Genomic DNA, 24,279 nt, shown 5'->3' with positions numbered 1-24,279 from the left:
TTTTCTCTTTTCATGTACATACCTATAACATAGAGATTGCCTGGCACATAATGGATGTTTTGCAAATTCCAAAATGTGTGGTAGAGACAAGAGTTTCCTAAGATATCTTTTGTCAAACATTCATCTGTGGTTTAATCCAAAGAGGGAAGAATTGTATGGCCAAGTAGACTTGGAAACCTATGTACTGTGCCTTCTCCTCCTTTGTGAGCCATAGCACTTGTCAACAACTCTGCAGAATCTTACTCTAAAAAACAACTGATCAGCTGTAATTTTCAAACACGCTATTAAGAGAACACATCTTAGAAAATGTAGCTACAAATAATGACCATTGATATCCTGAAGGGCATAAGTCTTCAGGAAATATTTCTCGGAGGAGGCAAGATTTAAGAGTAATCATGAATGATGGTTCAAGTTTGGTTAAGTCAGGACAAGTGCAGGGAAATTATTATTTGGGAGTAAAATGAGTTGGTTGAGAAGAGTTGACTTTTAGAGGTTTTGAAAATATGATGAGAAATTCAGAAATTATTCTCTAGGCAGTAGCACGGCATTTTACATTCTTAATTGAAGGACGGGGTGAGTGCCATTCTTCTAAAGTTGTGTTTAAGTATTTTTCCAAAAATACTAGTCTTAACATACCAGTCTTAAATGTTTTCAAAGGAGTTTTTGAAGCCTACCAAAAAGTTTTTCCATAACCTATAAAGTCAGTTTTGAATGTAAGAATTTTAAAATTTCTAATATACTAGGAATGTTCAAGTAGTAAAATAAATGAAAACAAGATTTTCCTACTTTTCCAAAATACATTTTTCACAGTAGTAAGATCATCTATTTTCCAGAGTATACTTTACTCAGACATAAGCATGGGCCATTTCTACAAAACAACGTCAAACATATGAATGAATACTAACACTTTCAGTGGAAACTATGCATGAGGTTTTTTAAAGAAATGTTTCTGGTTTTAGTGAGAAAATAATAGATTTTGCTGTCAGTCAACACTGTATGCAGCCAAATTACATAATATAGCCCTATTGTTTCCTCATGTATGTCAAAGGTAGATTCAAAATGTGGCATTCATGTGCTTTATTTATATAGCCTGATATTTATTTATTCATTTATTTACTTAATTTTTATTTTTTTTAGGAAGACTCTATTTGAAGTTTTCAGTGTGACATTCAAACTCGTAAATACTTGTTTCTTTAATAAACATTAAGCATCCAGTCCGTCATGCAATTATTCTGAGATTAAAGTGCCGAAACCCTGTTAAAACATAGAATTACACAGAATAGAGATGCCAAGTAATGCTCGATAAATGATTGCTAGTCACGAATGTTAAAACAGTTTATTAATATTCATTATTGCGCCATCTTAATGAAATCTTGCTTAGTGTGAGATTTTCAAATTCATTCTAGTGGATATTTAGTCTCATCATCAAAACCAACATGGTAATTTACTTATCTGGATTTTTGTAGGTTGAAGATACAGGAAGATATACATGCCTGGCCTCCAGCCCTGCAGGAGATGATGATAAAGAATATTTAGTGAGAGTGCATGGTAAATTTGGCAAAATGTTTGGCAGTCCATCATTCCCTAATACCTAGTTAGAAGCCATATTTTATGGAACATGAGTCAACGCCACAGTAGATCATAAGATATGATTATGCATTAGGAAATATGTATTTTTCAAATCTGATGCTTATATTTTACTGATCAAATGCTTTTAAGGAATAATTCAGTGGGTTTTGTTACTTGTTTCGATCCTGCACAAATAATTCATATTTAAAGTCAGAATATAAATTATGATAAAAAGAAAATTGTTTAATTCATAATCTTACCACACAAAGATAAGACCATTTTGCATATTAATATTTTGTCACAAAAATGTGGTCACAGAGCATATAGTAGTTAACCTGTTTCTCAATCTCACTTAATGGAATGGTGAGTATGTTTTCATGTCAAAAAAATATATCTTTATAAAATTACTTTTCGGTAATTGCACAGTATTCCATTTAATATATATGCCATCATTTATTTAACCCATTCCTTATTTCTGAATTGTTAGGTTGTTTTTATATTTTCACCAGTATAAGCAACACTGCGATAAACATCCTTGTACATACATGTTGGCTTATTTCTTAATTATCTTAGTTTAATGAATTCCTGTAAATATCTTGCTTGTTTACACACACACACACACACACACACATTTAAGGCCAAATTATGTTCTAAAAAGTCGGACCAGTTACACTCTGGCATAGAAGTAGGAATTGCTCTTCATGAAGAGGAGCTTTTTAAAAAACTAAGCACATTTTTATCTGCTTCTCATGAAATACCTAAGTGGTGAGGCAGTGCAAACTGTAGGGCTGGTGTAATACAGGAGTGTCCTCCTCCACCCACCTGCCCTGCACACCCATTAGACCTGCCACTATTGACATGTAAATTGTGTGTTATAATATGTTACATTAAAAAGATATATTTCTGCATATTAAGAAAAACATATACATTGCTGAATATTTTGATAGACCCTAATTTAGTGGTTTTAAGATCTGATGTTCAGGGAAAATCATTACCAAGTGTATCCTGCACATGGAGTCCCTTCTTTGTGCCAGAGTTTCTTTACTTGTTAAGTGGTGATGTTAATGTGATTAGGTTAGCCATGTGGCTGTGGAAGAATTTCATTACTTAATGTGTGTAAAAGTATTAAGTAAGTAAAAACACATGCTGCTATTTGTAATCATTTGTACCATAAACTGAATGAGTAATGTTTTAAGTATCTGCCTTTTATCTCATATAGCAGAAGCAATATCTGTTGATTACATATTATAATTCAGATCCTTTTACATCTCATTTATTGAAAGCCTTGGGTGTATTTTTTTCTCACACCCAGTGCCCCCTAATATTGCTGGAACAGATGGGTCCCAGGATTTCACTGTGTTACGGAACAGACAAGTGACACTGGAATGCAAATCGGATGCAGTGCCCCCACCTGTAATCACTTGGCTTAAAAATGGAGAACGGTTACAGGTAAGTCTTGGTAACTTCCAAGGATTCATTTTGAGAAAAAAAAAATCAGTTGTGGAGTCTTTGCTAAGGTAGACAAAACCCAACATCAGCTACTAGTTTTTCAGTATTGCAGGGGTGGGCACAGGGTCCTTAGATCAGCCTTCTTTTCTCAACTTTAACTAGGGTAGTTAGTTAGTAACTAGTTATGGATCAGAAGATAGGTATTTTGATCCCAGACATGCTATAAATTGGCCCAAGCATGTATCTCCTGGAGCCCATGGATTCAAGTTGGATTTGAAACACTCAGTTGTTTCTGTTCTTGAGAGAGAAGAAACCTTCAGAGTCTCAAAGAACTGACTTGTCTTGCCAAGTCTCTACGGCAGCCCTGTTACTCAATCCCCTGGTCCAGACTTGGACCTCACGCGTAACCCCAAGAGCCTGTGCCACATCAGGAGTCTGGGACGAATCCTTGAAGAACCAGGTTACTGGCTCTCTAAAGCTTTCCATGCTCAGCTTGGGTGGCCTGCCCATCCTTGAGTGGATCACTGTGGCTAGCAGAACTGGGGACATTTATTGTGACTTTGCTTTAACCACACTCATAGACATGGTTTTCCTGGGTGTGTTTTTTTAAAAATATATCTTTATTGTTGAAAGTATTACAGATGTCCATTTTTTTCCCCACTGACTCCCTCCACCCTGCTCCCTCTGCCCCCAGGCCTTCACAGCACTATTGTCTGTGTTCATGGTTATGCATATATGCATATTCTCATAGGGTTTTTGTTTTGTTAATCCTCACCTGAGGATATTTATTCCATTGATATGTTAGAGTGAGTAGAAGGGTGGTAGGGAGAGAGAGAGAATAAGAAGGAGGGAAGGAGAGAGAGAGAGAGAGAGAGAAGAGAGAGAGGAGAGAGGAGAGAGGAGAGAGGAGAGAGAGGAGAGAGGAGAGAAACATCCCAGCCTCCGCATTTGGGATGGGACGGCAACCCAGGTATGTCTGGGCCAAAGCTCTAACCACTAACAAACACTGGCCAGGGGAACCATGGCCATATATCAATAAAGATATATTTAAAAAAAAACACACCCAGGAGAACCAGGTCTATGAGTGTGGTTAAGGCAAAGTCACAATAAATGTCCCCAGTTCTGCTAGCCACAGTGATCCACTCAAGGATGGGCAGGCCACCCAAGCTGAGCATGGAAAGCTTTAGAGAGCCAGGGGCCTCCTGGGTTTTGATACCAGGATAATGGTGGGGGGAGCAGACAAAGTGGACTGTTAAATAGACGCTCTACAGTTTACTACAGTGACTGCTGATGTTATAAAGTAACATTTCACTTCCTTGCCCTGACATTTTAATGACATATTTTACTTGCTGAATCCAGGCAACACCTCGAGTCCGAATCCTATCTGGGGGTAGATACTTGCAAGTGAACAATGCGGACCCAGGTGATACAGCCAATTACACCTGCGCTGCCAGCAACATTGCAGGAAAGACTACAAGAGACTTCATTCTCACTGTCAATGGTAAGAAAAATCAATCATTGGTTCACAATTTAAAAATTTAGCCAAGGACATTCAAGTAGATGATAATATTTTTAATGAGTATAATAATTCTTGTGGTTCCTATTTCTTTGGAAGAAGACAACATGTAGTATTTGTATTGTAGCCATATTCAAACTAACTCAATTTCAAAAAAATAATTAAAGACTTATTACTCTAGCTTAGAGGATAATATATGCCCAGTTGTCATCAGCATATCCTAATGTTTCGTGTCATTCAGATCAGAGCCATTCAGGAAGTTAATACACTAAATTACCAAATGACAAGTGGCCCATTATTTAGTTCACCTTTTTAAAAATATTTTTTATTGATTTCAGAGAGGAAGGAAGAAGGGGAGAGAGATAGAAACATTAGTGATGAGAATCATTGATCAGCTGCCTCTTGCACACCCGCACAACCCAGCATGTGCCCTGACTGGGAATCGAACCCTGACCTCCTGGTCCATAGAGGGCACTCAGCCACTGAGCCATGCCTTTATTGAGGTTGGTGTTTCAGTATACATGTACTAGACAGAAACCGCCATTGAATTTCAATTTTATCGAACATAAAATCTAAACACTAAACTTTGCCAAGCTTGAGGAAGATAATACAGACTTTCCCCCAAAACAGTCCCTTTGGATTTTTAATGTATGAGACGTTGCAGGATATTAGGTGACCCACACAACTAAAATCTCTACTACTAAAATTAAAATTCAGGTTCCCTATTCCCATATGCATTTGATGATTAATAAAATGCATGCTCTGAGACTTGCATGATTAATCACAGATGTGCTTTTTGTTAAAACAGCCCACTTTCTGTTCTTCGTTTAAAGTGAAGTGGTGCCAGTGTTAACATTCTCTGACCATTATTTGGCCAAAGAGAAATAAGAAATATCATCTTTAATTTGCATCAGACTAAAGCTGATTTTTATGTAAGCCTCTCTTATAGAAAGCCAGATTTCACACACCATATAAGGGATTTAAAACCTCCTCCCCCATCTACACTTGATTTTTAAACACAAATATCTTGAACAATATTTTTAGGAATAAAACCCCGATTCTATTTATACTAACCTGAATTAGCTGTGGGCAAAGTTACAGATGTGACTCAACGCTCACCTTGTGTTACGGCTTCAAAGTCTTCGTTCAGGCTGCGTTATTAACATCAATGAAGTCTTCCACATGCATCTCTCGTGCAGTTCCTCCAAACATCAGGAGTGGCCCCCAGAGTGTTGTCATTCACCTAAACAAGTCAGCTGTGTTGGAATGCTTTGCTGAAGGTGTGCCAACCCCGAGGATAACGTGGAGAAAGGACGGGGCTGTTCTCTCTGGGAATCACGCAAGGTAACCGTTCTGGAAATGGGGTGAAAACCTACTGTAAGAACTGAAATACACGTCCTTACATCTTTTGTCCCATGCATTATTCTGATCTTGGTATATTAGAGTGAGTCTCTTCATCTTAATATGAGAATCAAGCTATTTTATTTTAAAAGCGTAATTCCTAAGACTTACATCCAAAACGTAACGATGGTCATCCTTCCGAGATCACAAGCCCATCTGCTGCGCACCTCTGCAGCACAGCCCTGGTCTCCACCAGCATCTTGGCAATTTCTGAAGCAGGGAAAAGACTAGAGCTGGATTGAGCTAAGCCTTGGAAAGTGCTCTCAGTCAAAATGTGAGTCATCAGAGCAGGCTGGCTCGAGGGACTTCACTGTGATCCTTCTTGTAGATACTCCATCTTGGAAAATGGATTCCTTCACATCCAGGCTGCACACGTCACCGATGCGGGGCGATACTTGTGTATGGCTACCAATGTTGCTGGGACCGACCGCAGGCGGATAGACTTACAAGTCCATGGTAAGTGCACTTGTATGAACAACATCCAGTCCTTGGGTCACATGTTCTTTGATATCTCTACATTGGTAAGGTCTTAAAGACCTTCGTAGCCCTCGCCGGTTGCTCAGTGGTTAGAGCTTTAGCCCACAAACTGAAGGGTCCTGGATCCGATTCCAGTCCAAGGCACATACCTCAGTTGCAGGTTCAATCCCTGGCCCCGATGTGTCTCTCTCACATCGATGTTTCTCTCTCTGTCTCTCTCTCCCTTCCACTCTGTCTAAAAATCACTGGAAAAAATATGTCCTTGGGTGAAAATTAACAAAAAAGTGAAAAATAAAAAAGTGAAATATATATATTTTTTAAAAGATTTTGCTATCCAAGGCTATTTACATGTATTACACTAGGTCCTCAAACTTTTTAAACAGGGGGCCAGTTCACTGTCCCTCAGACCGTTGGAGGGCCGGACTATAGTTTAAAAAAAAAAACTATGAACAAATTCCTGTGTGCACTGCAGGCCCGGGATGAGTCGGCTGCTAAGCAGGACAGGCAGTGGCACCCGGCGGGCCGGATAAATGTCCTCGGCGGGCCGCATGTGGCCCGCGGGCCGTAGTTTGAGGACGCCTGGTAGGCAGTCCTTGGGTTACATTGGACTCGGTATACATCATTTCATGGTTACGTCGCCATCTCCCATTTATTTATTAAAAAAAAAAAAAGTCCCATCATTTCGACGTATGTACATATGTGCTTTATGTTTTTTATTATTTACCACAAGTAAAGGTCAGGAATTGTTACCTTTCTTTTAAATTTTTTTTACTGTTTCACTTCATTACTGCTGTGTATGTGCTCCATGTGAGTGACGTAGGTGCTTAGTGTGGGTGCTGACTTACGGCAAAAATCGTGTTATGTCGCAAATCGCCTTACGTCGTGCCGTAGGAACGGCTCTCTGACGTAACCCGAGGACCTACTGTACCATGAATAGGCAAGGCCCATGTTTTCTCCCCGTTATGAATGGCGCCATCACAACACTTATCTGAATGCACACAGTGGTATTGTTTTTGTAACTGAGGCGCGTTGCCAATGATGAATTTTGCTTGGGCAGAAATACTTCAGACAGCATAGTATTTGCTGAGTGTTTCCCTCTTATGTGGTGACTGTTTTAGTTCCTCCGTCTATTGCTCTGGGCCCTACAAACATCACTGTAACGGTGAATGTTCAAACGACCCTGGCTTGCGAGGCTACTGGAATACCAAAACCATCCATCAGCTGGAGAAAAAACGGGCACCTTCTCAATGTGGATCAAAACCAGAATTCCTACAGGTAAGAAATAGCTTCATTGAAAAAGCCCACCTTCTATTTTGAAAAACATTTAAAAGATAATTAAGATTTATATCTTGCCCTAACCGGTTTGGCTCAGTGGATAGAGCGTCGGCCTGGGGACTCAAGGGTCCCAGGTTTGATTCCGGTCAAGGGCATGTACCTTGGTTGCAGGCACATCCCAAGTAGGGTGTGTGCAGGAGGCAGGTGATTGATGTTTCTAGCTCTCTATCCCTCTCCTTTCCTCTCTGTAAAAAATCAATAAAATAAATAAAAAAAAAAGATTTATATCTTGCTATGAAGACAACAAATAACTTAATGTATGAAGAATTAGCTAGTGTATGGAAAGTATTTCTTTTTTTCTTTATATGGAATTAGTTTTCCAACCCAAAATCTTTTTCTGAATCATACATGCAACCTTTCTATCTGAAGCCTGTTAGTGAGGTCTACAGGATTAGATTTCTGTTCTGCTGGGTTTTTTTGTGGTGTTTTGGGGTTTTTTTGTTGTTGGGTGTTTTTTGTTGTTGTTGTTGTTGTTTTTGGTGTTGTTTTTGTGTGTTTGTGTGTGTGTGTTTAGTCCTTTTGGCATTTCAAAAGGACAAAGGATGATCACATCATTTGGTACAAAAGAAAAATTATTCTGTAAAAATGATTCAAGTTTCAGTTGTCTAATAAAGCTCGAATTTTATACCTTGAAACACAACTTAGGTATTTGGCAGCATGTTTGGAAGGAAAAGCAGCATTTTCTCCTTTTTTTTGGCATTTTTCTGGGTTTACTACCATACCTCATAATATGGCAGTGTGTTATTTTTAAAGTTTAACATTTAAGTCTCTAGGAATTTCTGACGCTTTAGATGAGCATCAATTAAGTTAATAGTTATCTTGTCAAAGGATTTGCAATAGTACCTAAAAGAAAAGTTCTCTTTGAAAAGATCTTTGACAAAAATCAATTCTAATGCATCAAGAAATATGAAGCTAGGAGTGTTTCTCTTGAATTGCTGTTGCTTCCCTCTCTTTCTCAGCCTTTGCATCTTTTGACATTGGGGTTTAGTGACTTGAGGGAACACACTATCTGAAAAAATGTACAATGCCCTTGGTTTAAAAAACATGTCAAATATGTTCCCACTCAGTCAAGTTGTTTCTATACTGCCAGTGCACAGTTTGAAGTAAATGTGTGTGTGTGTGTGTGTGTGTGTGTGTGTGTGTGTATATATATATGTATATATATATATATATATATACATACATATACATATATATATTCTTATTTAAATAACATTTAAATAAATATGCATAGTATGCATATTTACTAAGCCTCCTAAACACTTTAGTTTCAAATTGGTTGGATGGAGAAGACTTACTGATATATGTACTATGCATCTCCAAGGTATCCAACACAGGTAAGGAGGCATGTGAAACAGGGAAAGGTACAAGATAGACTGGTAATTACCCATCTATCAATGTAAATAACCAAATCCAACCTGCAAAGTTATCGGTGAAATTCAGAGATCATTGATGTGAAGCATTTGAGAAGGTGCCAGGAATGTATTCAATGCTCAGTGAACAGTGGTTCTCATCAGTGTGCTCTTTGCACTGTATTCACTTAGAAGGGCACGGTTGATCATGATAGAAGCATCTTGAAAATGCAAGACTCCCCCTTCAGACAACCCTTGTACCCACTGCTTCCTATAGATAACAAGGTTGAGGCCCTATTAACCGACTGCCATAGGAACTTCAAGTCCGATACCTAAAGTATCCAGAGAAATGATGCTCATTGTAACATGAGAAAAGTTCCATTTCCCTGCGTTCATAACATGGTACCATGTTGAGCCAACAGGAAACATTTATGTAAACGGATACATAGTATCTCATTGCTTTAAAATCTTTCTTCTAGGCTCCTTTCTTCAGGTTCGCTCGTAATCATTTCCCCTTCCGTGGATGACACTGCCACCTATGAGTGCACCGTGACAAGTGATGCTGGAGAGGACAAGAGGACCATAGACCTCGCTGTCCAAGGTAGAGCTGGCTTAGTGTGGAGTGAAAGCTACGCTGACATCGTTCATCCTTCCCGTCTTTTCCTCTCACTTAACATTTCCTTTCCGTGTAGAAAGAGAAAAAAATGTATGACAACACTTTGGAAATCTGGAAGCGCTGGAAACACGGCGTTTCCCTTTTTTGTGTGTTGTTGTTGTTGTTGTTTTAGTTCCACCTTCCATAGCTGATGAGCCTACGGACCTCCTAGTAACCAAACACACCCCAACCATAATTACCTGCACTGCATCAGGAGTTCCATTTCCCTCAATTCACTGGACGAAAAACGGTATAAGACTGCTTCCCCGGGGAGATGGCTACAGAATTCAGCCCTCGGGTAAGATCGAGTTCCGTGGTCGCACACTTGTCGATTGCGGTAATTATGATTGGATGGCCTTGCCTGTCTTTTTTTACACCAAAATAAAAGAATAAATTACATCTATATTTCTGGAATTAGGCAGCTGGAAAATAATTCAATGAGCGTTTGAAGGGGACCTGGGGAAAGGAAGAGAGAAAAAGCATAAAGAAATAACAATATCTAAGACTGATCTGAATATAATAAGCAGGATCACTGGAATGTTATGGGCAGAGTTACTAAACCTAAGGTTGAACAAATTCACTGGTTGACTTTGAGTGAACCGCATTTCTTTCATTGGCCAAAGAGAATGGCTATTTATTTAAAGAACATTTAGTACTTAAAATACACCATGTAGTTGTGGATGCTAAAACCAATATGGGGTCATTGCTTTCAGTTTATAATTTAGCAGGTAAGGCTGGATGATAAATGCTATAATGGATAATTTTTGAGGATGGTAGCCATCATTTATAAAAGTTAAGTATTAAAAACCTATAGTATTGAGGAGAGAGAAAAATAATTCACTTATATGAAAGTATAGGTGGTTCACATTGGTGCTTCTGAAAAACTCATCCTGCATCGGGGAGCTGCACTGGGGATAAAATAAAGCAACAACTAACATCCAGGGGCTTTATGATTGTGTGCATATTATTCTGCAAGAATTTGTTTATTTCTTCACTAGAAGGGAAATAATGGAAGGTTTATTCTTGGGGTGGAACTTGGCTTTCAAAGCAAAGTATTTTGCTGTCTCAGAAACCCATAGAGGTTCATAACAATTAAAATCATAAAATACACATTAATTATCCATCAGCACTAAGTATTGTGCTAAAAAAAAAAAAAAAGTTTGGAACTTTCTTCTAATGTTAAACAGAGTTACCACATGACTCAGCAACTCCATTCCTAGGTATCTATTCAGAAATGAAAACATGTGTCCACACAAATACTTGTTTGCAAATGTTCATACAGTATAATTCATCATAGCCAAAAGTAGAAACAATTCATCTGTCCATCACCTGGTAAGTGTGTATCATCCATGCAATGGAATTCCATGGAGTAATAAAATGGAACAGAAAGATTGACACATGCTACCACAGGTGAAACTCAAAAACACAGAAGACTTCTGTGTGCGCCCCTCCGTGTGAAATGTTCCCCAAAGGCAAATAGACAGAAAGTAGAGCAGTGGTCGCCTAGGGCTGGGTTGGGAGTGAGGAGTGACTGTAAATGGGATGAGACTTCTTTTTAGGAAAATGGAAATATTCTAAGATTCGATTATGGTACATATACTAAAATTTGTGAATTGTACATCTAAGTGGGTGAACTTTATGATATGTAAGTGTTGCCTCAGTAAAGCAGTTAATAATGATTTTAAATGTACTTTGCTAGGCACTTCAGGGGGTACAACTATGAATATAAGCCAAGCACCACCACTGTGCCGTGGGGGTGAAAACACAAAAATCAGAACCATCGTTTTACCGAGCCAGAAATACAGGGATGCACTATGCATGGAAACTTTTTTTTCTTTTTAGGAGCAATTGAAATATTTGCCACTGAACTGAGCCATGCTGGCAGATACACCTGCGTCGCCAGGAATGCGGCTGGTACTGCACATCGACACGTGACCCTTCATGTCCAGGGTATGGAAGATGATTGACTCGTTAAAAACTTGACGTTGGTTTTTTTGTTTTGTTTTGCCACATTTATTCTAGAGCTGTGAGCCACAGTGATGTGTTGAGACTAAGAAAGCCTGGTAGGTAGTCTGAAAGAGACTAAAGAGCACACACAGATAATAAACCCCACAAAACAATTCCCACGTTATTTTTCTTCTTGAATTTTTATAACCTGTTCCTGTTTCTGGGTTTCTAACGGAAACTGGCTACAGTAGCAGCAAGACTAAAAAAAAAAAAAAAATGTAATGTGGCCAATATTCACTTTTCCCTGGGACAGTCAGATCACTACAGTTTTGGAATTATGAATCTGGGTTTGTGTAACCTCATGGCTACTATAGACTTTTCTGCCACCAGTGAGTGGCATTGTTTATTCCTGTTGATTGGTTCTTCCAGAGCCTCCAGCCATTCATCCTCAGCCCAGTGAACTGGACGTCATTCTGAACAATCCCATTCTGTTACCATGTGAAGCAACAGGGACACCCAGTCCTTTCATTACTTGGCAAAAAGAAGGCATCAATGTCATCACTTCAGGTACCTACCACAGTTTCCATCGAGAAAGCCATGGCTATATGGTGCTTTCTGACTCAGAAGGCAGTGTCATTTTTTAAATGAAAATAAAAATTCTTCTCCGCTTTCCTTACTGTGATGTAGGCAACGGCCACGCCGTTCTTCCTGGTGGCGGCTTGCAGATCTCCAGAGCCGTGAGAGAGGATGCCGGCTCTTACATGTGTGTGGCTCAGAATCCAGCTGGTACAGCCTTGGGCAAAATCAAGTTAAATGTTCAAGGTACCCAAATAACAAAGCTGTATGTCTTCATTGCACAGGTGCTGTAACCATGAATACCAACATTCATATGTCTAAAATAGTTGTCAACACTCTTAGTTTATGTCATCTCTGACCCTTATGAAGAAAAAAATTTTGTTTTGGAGGTTTTTTTGGCATTGTTTGTATAAGAAAACTGAGGCATCTCATCCTATTTTGATCTCCTGTGAACAGCTGTTGGGTACTCTGTTTCATGTAAGGTGATTTTTAAAGCCATTCTCTCCATAATTGAAACATTAGATTGCAATATCCACCTAAAAACATATTATAATAGCAGTTAAACCAAGTTGATGGGAAGAAAATTGTCCTCAAGACAAGATGGGTTTTTTTTCCCACATTTAGCTAATATTTTCTTGATATAATTTTCATATCCTATGCATTGCCATTGTGAATTAAGTGCACTAAAAATAGGTTCTGAGCCACTGAATTTGCATTAGCTGATTTTGAATTTCCTTATAGCGTGATTTTCTTGTGATGAATTAATTTCTATAGTAAAGCTCACTTACCTGCAGATTGTAAATCTGATTTCTTTGTCTTTTTCAACAAATGTTTATTGGGATAAGTGGAAATACATTGAACATTACAGATATGATTCTTCCCTTATAGTATGAAAAAGGAGAAAACTACCAAATAAATAATTACAAATTCTGATATATGCTATTCAGAAGAAAAAACAAAAGGCTGAGATGGAGAATAATGGGGAAACGTGGGGACCACTTCAGTAGTGAAAGTGCCTTGTTTGAGGGGGTCCCATATGAGCTGAGACTTGATTAATGAGCTAGGGCCGTGGTCGGCAAACTGCGGCTCGCGGGCCACATGCGGCTCTTTGGCCCCTTGAGTGTGGTTCTTCCACAAAATACCACAGCCTGGGCGAGTCTATTTTGAAGAAGTGGCATTAGAAGAAGTTTAAGTTTAAAAAATTTGACTCTCAAAAGAAATTTCAATCGTTGTACTGTTGATATTTGGCTCTGTTGACTAATGAGTTTGCCAACCACTGAGCTAGGGTGAGCCTGTAAGGTGGCAGAGTGTCTGAAAGAGGACAGCACGTGCAATGGCCCAACGACAGGAAAGAGTAAGGAAGGCAGCAGGCCAGTGTGGCTGGACAGTGATGAGGAGGGGGAGGCTGGCAAACATGAGGGAGATGGGAAAAGAAGGCAGGGCCAGTGCATGGAGGGCCAAAACCAAAGGAAGGTTAGATTTCATCGTGTGTGCGTTGGGAAGCCTTTAACCAGAACTCCGATTTGGTTTTGGAATGATCTCTTTTGCTGCTATGTAGGTAACAGCTTAAAGAAAAGGCAAGACTAGAGATGGAAGAGCTATTGAAGTCATCTAGGCAGGGTATTATGGTCTGGCCAGGAGTGGGGGTAGGTGTGGGGAGTTGCAAGGGTTAATGAAAACAGTGATGGGTTGACAATATTTATGGAGGTGTAATTGCCAAGATTGCTGATAAATCAGATTTGAGAGGTTAGGAAAATAGAAGAATGACTGGGCTCTGGGCTTGAGCTGGTGAGTGATGATTGCGCCACAAGGAATGCAAGGAAGGAACTGGTACGAGAAAGGAAACTATGATTTGTGCTTAATCGTGTTAAATGTGGGAAACTATTAGAAATCCTAGTGATGTCAAATAGATGAATATCTATGAATTCAGGACTCATGGGAGAAGTATAATCTAAGATATCAATTAGGAAGTAACAATTATATTTTAGTTCACAAGGTTGGTTGAGAAGAGCTAAGGACAAAGCCCTCTGGGACACTGCTTTGTTTAGGGGTCCAAGAAAGGAGAAGACACTGGAAAAGATAAAAAGGAAAGGGCAGAGGAGTCAGACGAGAACTAGACTGAGGCTAGGAGAGGAGAGTTTCAACCAGTGAGTGGACAGCTTTGTTGAATGAAAGTGAGAGGTCACATAGGATAAGGACCAGAAATACTCATTGGTCTAGACCAGTGGTCGGCAAACCGCGGCTCGCGAGCCACATGCGGCTTGTGAGCCGCGGTTTGCCGCTCTGTTGACTAATGAGTTTGCCGCTCTGTTGGCTAATGAGTTTGCCGCTCTGTTGGCTAATGAGTTTGCCGACCACTGTTCTGGACAATACAGAGGTCATGGAAAAGAACAGTTTCAGACTGAGGGGTTTTTGTTTTTTGTTTTCACCAATTGATTAAAATTATTGATATGAGCGATTATGGGACAAAGAAACACATTAAACAACTAATAGCATTTCAACATCCCAAAAGCAGCCAGAGATCATTGTGTGCTCTAGAGACGGGAACCATTCTGAATACAGCTGCTCCTTGCAGATACAATTTGTAATTGCAAGCACAGATACAACCAGATAATTTTGGTTGGTAAAAAATAATTTTAACATGCTTATTCATATTTTTTCACAACATGGAGATTTTATTTTACTCATCACCTTTCGTGTGGCCTAAGATTTGGTCTCTACATAGCTGGCCATTTCTCCATAGCCTCTGGAGATGAAGTAGATAGTTCGAGGCACCCCCGGGTCTTGCCAGGCATGGAGGGTCTTACTTGGAAGAGTGGAGTTCTCAGAGATCTCTTGTTTCTGATTTCATTTCTTTGTCAGCCTGTGGTAACAATGAATATTGTTGGCCTTGTCTCTCAAGCTTTTTTTGAATTGGTGGTGGATGTTTCAGAGGATTTTTTTTTAATTTTGCATCATGGCTGTCTCTGCAACTTGTTACCGTCTCTGGACTTGAAGGTGGGGTGGTCATCCTCTTCCTCTCCTTCCTCTCTCCTGTGCTTGTGGTTGGTTGTTCTCTCATACTAATTTCAGCTGTCTTTGAGTCTCAATAGAATACCCAGCCCTAACTGGTTTGGCTCAGTGGACAGAGCGTCGGCCTGCGGACTGAAGGGTCCCAGGTTCAATTCTGGTCAAGGGCATGTACCTTGGTTGCAGGCACATCCCCAATAGGCGCTGTGCAGCAGCCAGCTGATCGATGTTTCTCTCATTTAACTCTCTCTCCCTCTCCCTTCCTCTCTGTAAAAAAAACAATAAAATATATTAAAAAAAAAAAAAGAAAAGAATACCCAGACCAGTAGTGGTCATCAACCTATTGTAAACACTAGGAAAGAAAAATCCTTATCATCAGCCCTTCCATAATTTTCTGAAGAAGTGGGAAAAGTTTTTATCTATGCAGTTTTTTTCCATGACCTATTCATTTATTCATTCATTCAAGTAATACTTCATTAAAATTGGCCACTGTATATGAGACACCATACTAAGCGCCATAGAAAATGCATAAGTAGAGAGCAGTTAAATAATTTCCAAACTGTGAAGGGGTCTGTTTTGAAAGTTTAAATAGCTGAAGTGAATCACATAATACATGCATGTTAAAGAAAGTGCCTGTCAACACCACCTAAATTTTCTGGACATGGAATTCCTTGGGAATATATGTTTATATCCTTATTTAAAGTTGATTGTTGTTTCCATTTGTTAACTATATAAAGAATGCTTTTCTGCAATGAGGTCAGTGCAAACAAGCTGACCCTTTGATGATAGGCTAAAGTCCGCGTTTTATTTCTTATCTATGAGACTTCACTTTGCGAGGGGAGTACAATAGTGTGTAAATGGTACATTCATACTTTTAAGATGAAATTTGAACTTGGTATCTTTTAGTTCCTCCCGTCATCAGCCTCCATCCAAAGGAATATATCATTGCTGTGGATAAACCTGTCACACTACCGTGTGAGGCGGAAGGCCTCCCACCACCTGACGTCACATGGCATAAAGGTGGCCATGCAATTGTGGAATCCGTCCGCCAGCGCACGCTCAGCTCTGGGGCTTTGCAGATAGCCTTTGCTCAGCCTGAGGACGCCGGCCAGTACACATGCATGGCGGCTAACGTGGCAGGATCTAGCAGCTCGAGCACCAAGCTCACTGTCCATGGTAGGTGGTTTCCCGTAAATTATTTCAATCTGCTATATTACCATGGCAAAGAGAAAAGACCCCTAAGAAAACATCTGATGGAAATAAAAACCATGCAAAACCAGTAATTTATAATGTGGAGGGAGTGTGTGTGTGTGTGTGTGCTGCAGGTACACTTGCCCTTCAAATCTGTTTCCTGTAGGCATTTATTTGCATGTGAGAAAGAGATATTTTATTAATAATGTGGCCAGGATAGTTAATATGCTGCCGGTGATCCCCTCATATTGAGATTACTGAGATCTGTATTTTGCCTTATGAGAAGTCCATTTGTGTTTGCGACTCTTCTGCTTCACTTCTCAAGCTGAAAGTCATCTTATCACCAAACTAATCCCACGACTGACATTTATAAATGTAGTGTGAACCGGATGAGAATTACAGATCTATTTGATTCATTATTTTAAAGTAGCAAAATATTTACATGTATATATTTGGAACAGAAAAAAGGTACCGTATTTCCTTTGTATTCAATGACAGACTATCTAAAGACCAGTATTGAAATATTTTAGTTGTTAATATATATTGTAAGACTAATGATAAACATCAGTGGTAGGAAACAATAAGCAAATCAACTACTATTTTCAGAACTATTATTAGTACTGGTAATATTAGTATTGCTAATAGTAGTTACGCTTGTTTTAATGATGAGTTTCTGCTTTTCTTTTTTCAAAAGTTTGTGAAAGCTTATTTTTTATTTTTCAGCTGTATTTGAATTTTCTACAGCTTCATAGTTACAGTAAAAGTTCAAGTGAAATTACTTTTAATTGATAAATGAATAATTTAGCCAAAACAAAAAAAATCACCATTTATGAGTTTCCTACATTTTTTTCGAAGAAATATATTGCTTTCAGTTCATATATTTGATCTAATCAATATATATTAGTCCCTTAATACATAAGGAACTAATAAATAAATAACACTCCTTCTTTTTGAGTATTTGTAGAAAATTTACCAGATACTAAACAACAAATAAATCATTAAGATTTTTTTTAAATGCCACAATTCCTGCTCACAAAGCTAGACATCTGTAATGAACTCTTAATGCCAAAACCTCAACCCAAGCAAATTACAAAATACCGTTCTAACTAACAAGTGGGTCAAAAAATGTTTTTATTTTTAGATTATTTAGAAAATAATAAAAATAAGGACAGTGCATATCAAAATGTATGGTGTGTGGCCAAAGCAAAACTGAAATATAAAGGCATTGTCTTAAATTATTCATTTTGAAAAAGAATGAATTGAAGTAAATGTACTAATGTTGGAACTCTATAACAACTAACAAGCTAACTCCAAAGAAACCAGTGTAAAGGAGATAATAAAAATATAGCATAATTCAATAAAAATGAATATTTATGATGTACCATTAAACAAAATCGGTTCTTATGTTTTTCATATTATCTGTAATGTTTATGCATATATTCAATCATGTTTGTATATTTTCTCATATAATTATAAAATGGATGAGAAATTGGAGTTTACACAATAGCTTTACTTTTACTGAGACCAAATGTTGTCCTGTCACTTTTTGAAGGGTATTAAAATGGATCCATTTCTCACTGATATATTTTAATAATTTCAAAGTTCATTGTTTTGGGAGGGGAGGTATTTTTACTTTTTGACCCAAATATTCTTAAAACTTTAAAGACCTTTCCTTTAGAATATCTTAGTTCTACATCCATGTATTTTTTAGTACACCAAAACATTCAATTTATCTTTATTGCCAAAATTCTAGTTCAAAATGTTGAGGCACAGGAAATATTTGGTATCACAATGCACAGAGTGATGAAATCACTGTAAGTTTCCTTTGTGACAGTATAAAACCTGAATTACATGTCTTGACCTGCTTTTACTTGCATTTGTTGTAACACGTGAAATACTGCAATAATTTTTTTTTCTTTAGCATTTTGTGATATTCACTTTGAGGCAGTGTGTTACAGTGTTTAAACTGGTAACTTTCATTAATTCATTCTCACACTATTTCTCTGATACAAATCCGGCAGTTTACAACAATAGAAGCATGTTTGGTGTTTGTTTTACTTCACTGCGAAAGGGAAAAAAAACTCAAGTAAGAAAGTCGAATAAAATGTAAAGATTTTCAACCCTGCCCTAAGTCATTTGCTCTGAAACTGTGAAATACTCAGTAAGTTCAAATCCATGACAATTCTTGCTAGCATCAAAAGTATTGATTGGGCCCTAACCAGTTTGGCTCAGTGGATAGAGCGTCGGCCTGTGGACTGAAGGGTCCCGGGTTCGATTCCGGTCAAGGGCATGTACCTTGGTTGCGGGCACATCCCCAGTGGGAGGTGTGCAGGAGACAGCTGATCAATGTTTCTCTCTCATCGATGTTTCTGACTCTCTATCCCTCTCCATTCCTCTCTGTAAAAAATCAATAAAATATATTTTTAAAAAAGTATTGATTGGTTTTATAGTAACAAATCAATATCTTAATAGTTTTTTTAGTATTCCTAGCAAATTTACCGTCAAAAGACTCTTTGTTGTGCTAATTTTCAGTGTAGGAAATATATTATTGAACTCAACATCCTGAATGACCATCTATTTTAAACTCTTCGTAGTGCCACCCAAAATTCGAAGTACAGAAGTATACTATACGGTCAGTGAGAATTCACAGGCTGTTTTTCCATGTGTGGCTGATGGAATCCCGACACCAGCAATTCACTGGAAAAAGGACAATGTTCTTTTAGCCAATTTGTTAGGAAAATACACCGTTGAACCCTACGGAGAACTCATTCTGGAGAATGTTGTGGTAAGTGTAACAGACATGGATAGTACATTGAGCCAAATTGTTGATTTATCTTCTTTCGATAGCTTAACTTGGAGATAAGTTTTTTAATAATGAAAGAAAAATACTCTTATAAATTCAGTTTATAAAATTAATTTTACACTTATTTTATGTCCCAGGTCTGAGACTAATAGTAAACAGATAGTAGGAGCTCATGAATGGCCTCCTTCTAAAATTATCACTTTATTTTTAATGAAAATCTATTTTCTCAGAAAAACATTCTAAGTCTCTTTGTTATATTCCATACTTACAACCATGTATGGGAACAATTAGAAGAATGGAGATGTAAGAAAGTCTGATATGCTATTAAACAAATACAAAAAAAACAAGTTTTCTGGCTCTTTCAAGGTGTTTAAATAACCCTTTCGAATCATTGACAGGGAAACTAAAGTCTTAGGGACCTATGCACACTGAGGTTCTTTTAATATTCTCAGGTGGTACCTCATCCGTCTGCAGAATCATAGCTGTCAAAAGCCTCTTGGTTTTTCACTGGTTGTCCCCTTGAGGAGGAATATATGTCTATGCATACCATGACTAAAAAATTTTTATGTGCTTTGATAATATCACACTTGGCATCAAATATTAAACATAATTAAAATGTGAATCAATTTCAGAGCTTTTGTGCATATCTTATTCCTTCTCATCACCCTTTAAAATGCCTAAATGTCATTACTACATCTTGGTGGACTTAATTTGAATTGATTAAAATGATAAAGTTGATCCCATTTACTGGATATGAATCAGACCCCTGGGATTACCAGGTAAATAGCCCCAATGATAGGCTAGGTCAGTAGGCCCTAATTTAATCACATGTGCCAGCAAAAGTCTCATTTCTTCAAGTCTTAAGTTTCCTTCAGTGGTGAGATGGGTCATTATTTTATGTACCACTAAGAAAAAAAAATGTAAACAAGCAAACTAGAGCAGATGATCAGTTTTTAAGTTGTATCCCAATTTCAGAGATATTAAAAGTTAAGCTAGAACAGGAAAGGGGAAAGGGAAATTGGGAGTTCAGTTTTGGACATGAGTTTTAGGCATCCAAGCAGAGAGTTGAAATGAGAAGTTCAGTATAGCTGGAATTTAGAAGAAAGATCTGAGCTGGAAATACTGGTACTCACATAGAGGGATATTTTAAGCCATAAGTCTGAATGAGTTCACCAAGGAACTGAGTGCAGATAAAGAAGAAAAGAGGGCCAGTGACTGGGACCTTTCCCATGCCAACATTAGGATGTAATGTTGAGGGGAAGTCAGCAAAAGGAGAAGGAAAATGAGCAACCAGTGAGATAGGAAAAAAACTAAGGGAAGACATGGTCTCAGAGAGAAGGGAGCCGTAATTTTTTCACATGCCACCAATCAATCCAGTAAGATAGTTGTTGGTGGGGTGTTTCCTGCGTCCCCACCTGTTGCTGGTGGAAGTGGGCTTCTTGGGATGCCACAGGAATAAGGATTTCCTGATGCCTCCACCAGAAGATGAGGCATTGTAGAAAGGTTTATTTCTGTGGAATTACACCCCTGAACTTCCAAGGTCCCATCCCGCTCCCTCCTGCCGAAGGAAAAGTCCCATTTTGTCTTCAGCAGAGCTAGGATTACAGCCAGTGTCCAGAGTTTCCACTCCATTTTGGCACATTGCTGCAGTCCACTATGTGGGGGCTACATGGCCATAGACCAAGCAGCCTCTAGGGCCACATGGCAGGCTAGCACATGGACGAGTGCAAGGAAGCAGGAGAGAAGCAAGAGGAAGAAGAGAATGAACTGCTTTAACTGGGGATTTTACCTTCCTAAGATCTCACGGGCTTGCAGTGGCCCCACCCCCTTTAGCCTATTACCCTGGTATGTGTTTTTCTAGGTTAGAATGACAGACAAGCACCTTTCCTACTTCACTCTGCATGCATCCATTTCCCCTTTGTCTGGTCTCCTCTCCCAGTGATCGTCAGGGAATGGACTGATGGCAGTGTAAAACTGTGGCTTCCTGGTAAAGCTGCCCAGATGACTGGGCTTATAATGTCTGGCCTCCCCTTCGTTCCTTTCCTGTTATTAATATTAATAACTAGCTAGTTATGATGGTAAGATGCATGCCAAGAACTGGCAGTTGGACTGAGCAAGGGAAACTTCAGAATTGCAGGCAATACTGCCCCTACTCTTGTTATTTCCTTTAAAAAGTTGGTAGTCTTTGGTGCCACATTACCCAGAGCGCCAACTATATGTCGAGACGCAACCAGTCTTTAGAATTACGTGTTCTGTATTTGCACAGTGCAGAGGCGAAGTACACTAGCTGTTTGATAAACTTTAGAATCTAAAGTTTTCTGAGCTCCTATGACCATAAAATGCTAGAGTTCTATAAGGTATAGGCTTTTGTTTAAATTCGTATACATATTAATTTATGTTATGCTGGAAGCTAGACAAATGGGGCAGACTACAAGATAGAAATTTAAACTGTCTTTATGTAAGAATGCTCCTTTGGGGACCAAGCTGTGCAAGTTTGTGTATTTTATCTAATGTGATGTGAGATTATGAAATTTTAAGCACTGTGATTTTTCTTTCTTTAAGCTGGAGGATTCTGGCACCTATACCTGTGTTGCAAACAACGCTGCAGGTGAAGACACACACACTGTCAGCCTGACTGTACATGTTCTCCCCACGTTCACTGAACTTCCTGGAGAAGTGTCATTAAATAAAGGAGAACGGCTACAATTAAGCTGTAAAGCAACTGGTGTTCCACTGCCCAAGTTAACATGGACCTTCAATAACAATATTATCCCAGGTTGGTAACTTCATTCTTCAGAAGAGAATAAATATGCCCATAAAGAGCTCTAATCCAATCTTCATCCCTTTAGCTGTGCGAATTGATTGAAAGTTACATGAAGACCTCCTTGCTCACCCAGGCTGATGTGGCTCATTTGGTTGGGCATCATCCCTTGCACTGAAAGGTTGCCAGTTTGATTCCTGGTGGGGGCATGTGCCCGAGTTGCAGGCTGGATCCTGGAGGGGGGCATGCAAGAGGCAGCCAATCAATGTTTCATTCTCACATCAATGTTTCTCTCTTTCCCTCTCTCTCTCTGAAAAAATAAAAACAGCAAAACAATTTTAAAAAGAATTGATTGTTCCACGTTCTATAAAATGTGTAACTTGGCCTGGATTTTCACCTATACCTCATATATTATATTCTTGTCATTCTTTTGAAAGGATAAGTTGGTTGCAAGACATAAGTAGATATTTTTAACCTAAAAATAATCTGTCTCCCCCAGGAGAACAGTGTATTATAAATACTGGCACCTAAATTTATCCCCACTGGATCTCCTTCATCATTGATAAATGAATTAAGTTGGCTACCATTAGAGTCTTAATTTTACAGAGAACTCTGCTTCTCACTGTATGCATTAATCTCTATTACAGTATAGATTGATTATGTAGAAATTTCTAGTCAATATGTGCACTACATATTGAGGTAGTTAGTGCGTGGAACTCAAGAGCTGGGATGACAAGTATCTCCTTATTTGTTAGACTTTGTTATGAGCATAAAGACGTTGCAGTAATAAAACTTGTCCAAAATTGAGTTCTGAAATCCTGCACTATTAGAATTTAATAAATATCTTTCTAGAAATGTAGTAATAAACTTTAGATCTTTCTGTTATAAATATTTATGTTAATGACTGGAATTCATCAACTATATTACCTTAATAATAATAGTATATGTCACTAAGGGAAAATAACGTGCAAAAATATCTTAAGTACTATTTTCTGAAGATGTAGTACTTATTTAGCTATTTAAATTTTAAAGCCTAATTTCTCACTTAATGTTCAGCAGTATGAAATTTTAAAAGATAGTTTGAGTGGGGAAATCATGCAAGATAAATATATACTTAACCTAATTCGATATTGGCTGGTCTAATCAGAATCTTATTTAGTATCAGTTGCTTTAGGATTAACCTTATAGTATACTCCAAATATTATAACTACCTTTGTAAGTATTTATATCACCACTGATTATGGAGAAGTTTAAATTATTACAGATCTAATCATGTTGTCATTGTCTAGCTGGTGTACGTTTTCATGACATCCCCTCTGACCTGCCAAGTCAGTTGAATTGTAACTGAAAAATTTTTCATGTTTTTGATGGAAATTGTTTGGGAGGAAAAGTGGTGGTGAGATAAATTAAATGGAAAATGTCATATTTCTGAGTGAAAGATTTTTGAAACCCAGAGAGACTACAAACCAGATTTAGGCAATACTTGGAGATGAAAGGTGTATTTTCAATCTAAAATAATTTTTAAAATGTTTGTTTTCACTCTCTTTTCCTGCTCCTCCTGCTGTTTTTAATTCTTCAAACAAGCATCTATAAACATAGCAAGTAGCCCAGGGGAAGGGAACTGTGGAAAAGGCTCTCTTCTCCAGGGTCATGATGAGATCTCAGGTTCAATTGCTGACTAACACATAAATCTAACCTGCAAAATACGGAGCTGTTGTCATTGTTTTCCTAGGTTACTGAGAGGCATTTGTGTTGTTTCCTAACTTGTTTCTCTCAGCCCACTTTGACAGTGTCAATGGACACAGTGAACTTGTTATTGAAAGGGTTTCCAAAGAGGATTCGGGTACTTACGTGTGCACCGCAGAGAACAGCATTGGTTTTGTGAAGGCAGTAGGATTTGTTTATGTGAAAGGTAGGTAAACTATTTTTCATTCATAATTTACTTATAATAAATGGTTTGCATTTTCCTTCCTTATTATGTAGTAATACGCCATACCTGCAGTTTGTTAATCCACTTAGTCCTAATTCATAGATATGCAAATTCATAAGAAAGAGAATATTTTGAACATGCAACTCAAAGTAGGTAAGCAGTAAGTAAGGAGATCATTTGGCACAAAGTGTAATCATCTGCTTTCAGGGGTCCTCAAACTTTTTAAACAGGGGGCCAATTCACTGTCCCTCAGACAGTTGGAGGGCCGGACTATAGTTTAAAAAACAAAAAACTATGAACAAATTCCT

General features: G+C 38.3%; 1 protein-coding gene across 1 annotated transcript in view; it reads left to right on the top strand.

Moving 5' to 3' along the window:
• Positions 1-24,279, top strand: part of HMCN1 (hemicentin 1) — a gene marked incomplete at its 5' end in the record, with an annotated part of 394,143 nt that overhangs the window by 320,512 nt on the left and 49,352 nt on the right. Inside the window, 15 exons of the mRNA XM_080648250.1 lie at positions 1,467-1,548; positions 2,882-3,018; positions 4,378-4,519; positions 5,734-5,878; positions 6,264-6,391; positions 7,531-7,687; positions 9,579-9,700; positions 9,888-10,052; positions 11,597-11,704; positions 12,131-12,268; positions 12,389-12,523; positions 16,193-16,462; positions 19,072-19,262; positions 21,843-22,056; positions 23,819-23,953. Of these exons, the coding sequence (XP_080504376.1) occupies positions 1,467-1,548; positions 2,882-3,018; positions 4,378-4,519; positions 5,734-5,878; positions 6,264-6,391; positions 7,531-7,687; positions 9,579-9,700; positions 9,888-10,052; positions 11,597-11,704; positions 12,131-12,268; positions 12,389-12,523; positions 16,193-16,462; positions 19,072-19,262; positions 21,843-22,056; positions 23,819-23,953 (2,269 nt within the window). The remainder of the gene's footprint in view (positions 1-1,466; positions 1,549-2,881; positions 3,019-4,377; positions 4,520-5,733; positions 5,879-6,263; positions 6,392-7,530; positions 7,688-9,578; positions 9,701-9,887; positions 10,053-11,596; positions 11,705-12,130; positions 12,269-12,388; positions 12,524-16,192; positions 16,463-19,071; positions 19,263-21,842; positions 22,057-23,818; positions 23,954-24,279) is intronic.

The sequence above is a fragment of the Plecotus auritus genome (genome assembly GCF_963455305.1).
Source record: "Plecotus auritus genome assembly, chromosome: 12".
NCBI classification, from domain to species: domain Eukaryota; kingdom Metazoa; phylum Chordata; class Mammalia; order Chiroptera; family Vespertilionidae; genus Plecotus; species Plecotus auritus.
This window is presented reverse-complemented; position numbering and strand designations above follow the sequence as displayed.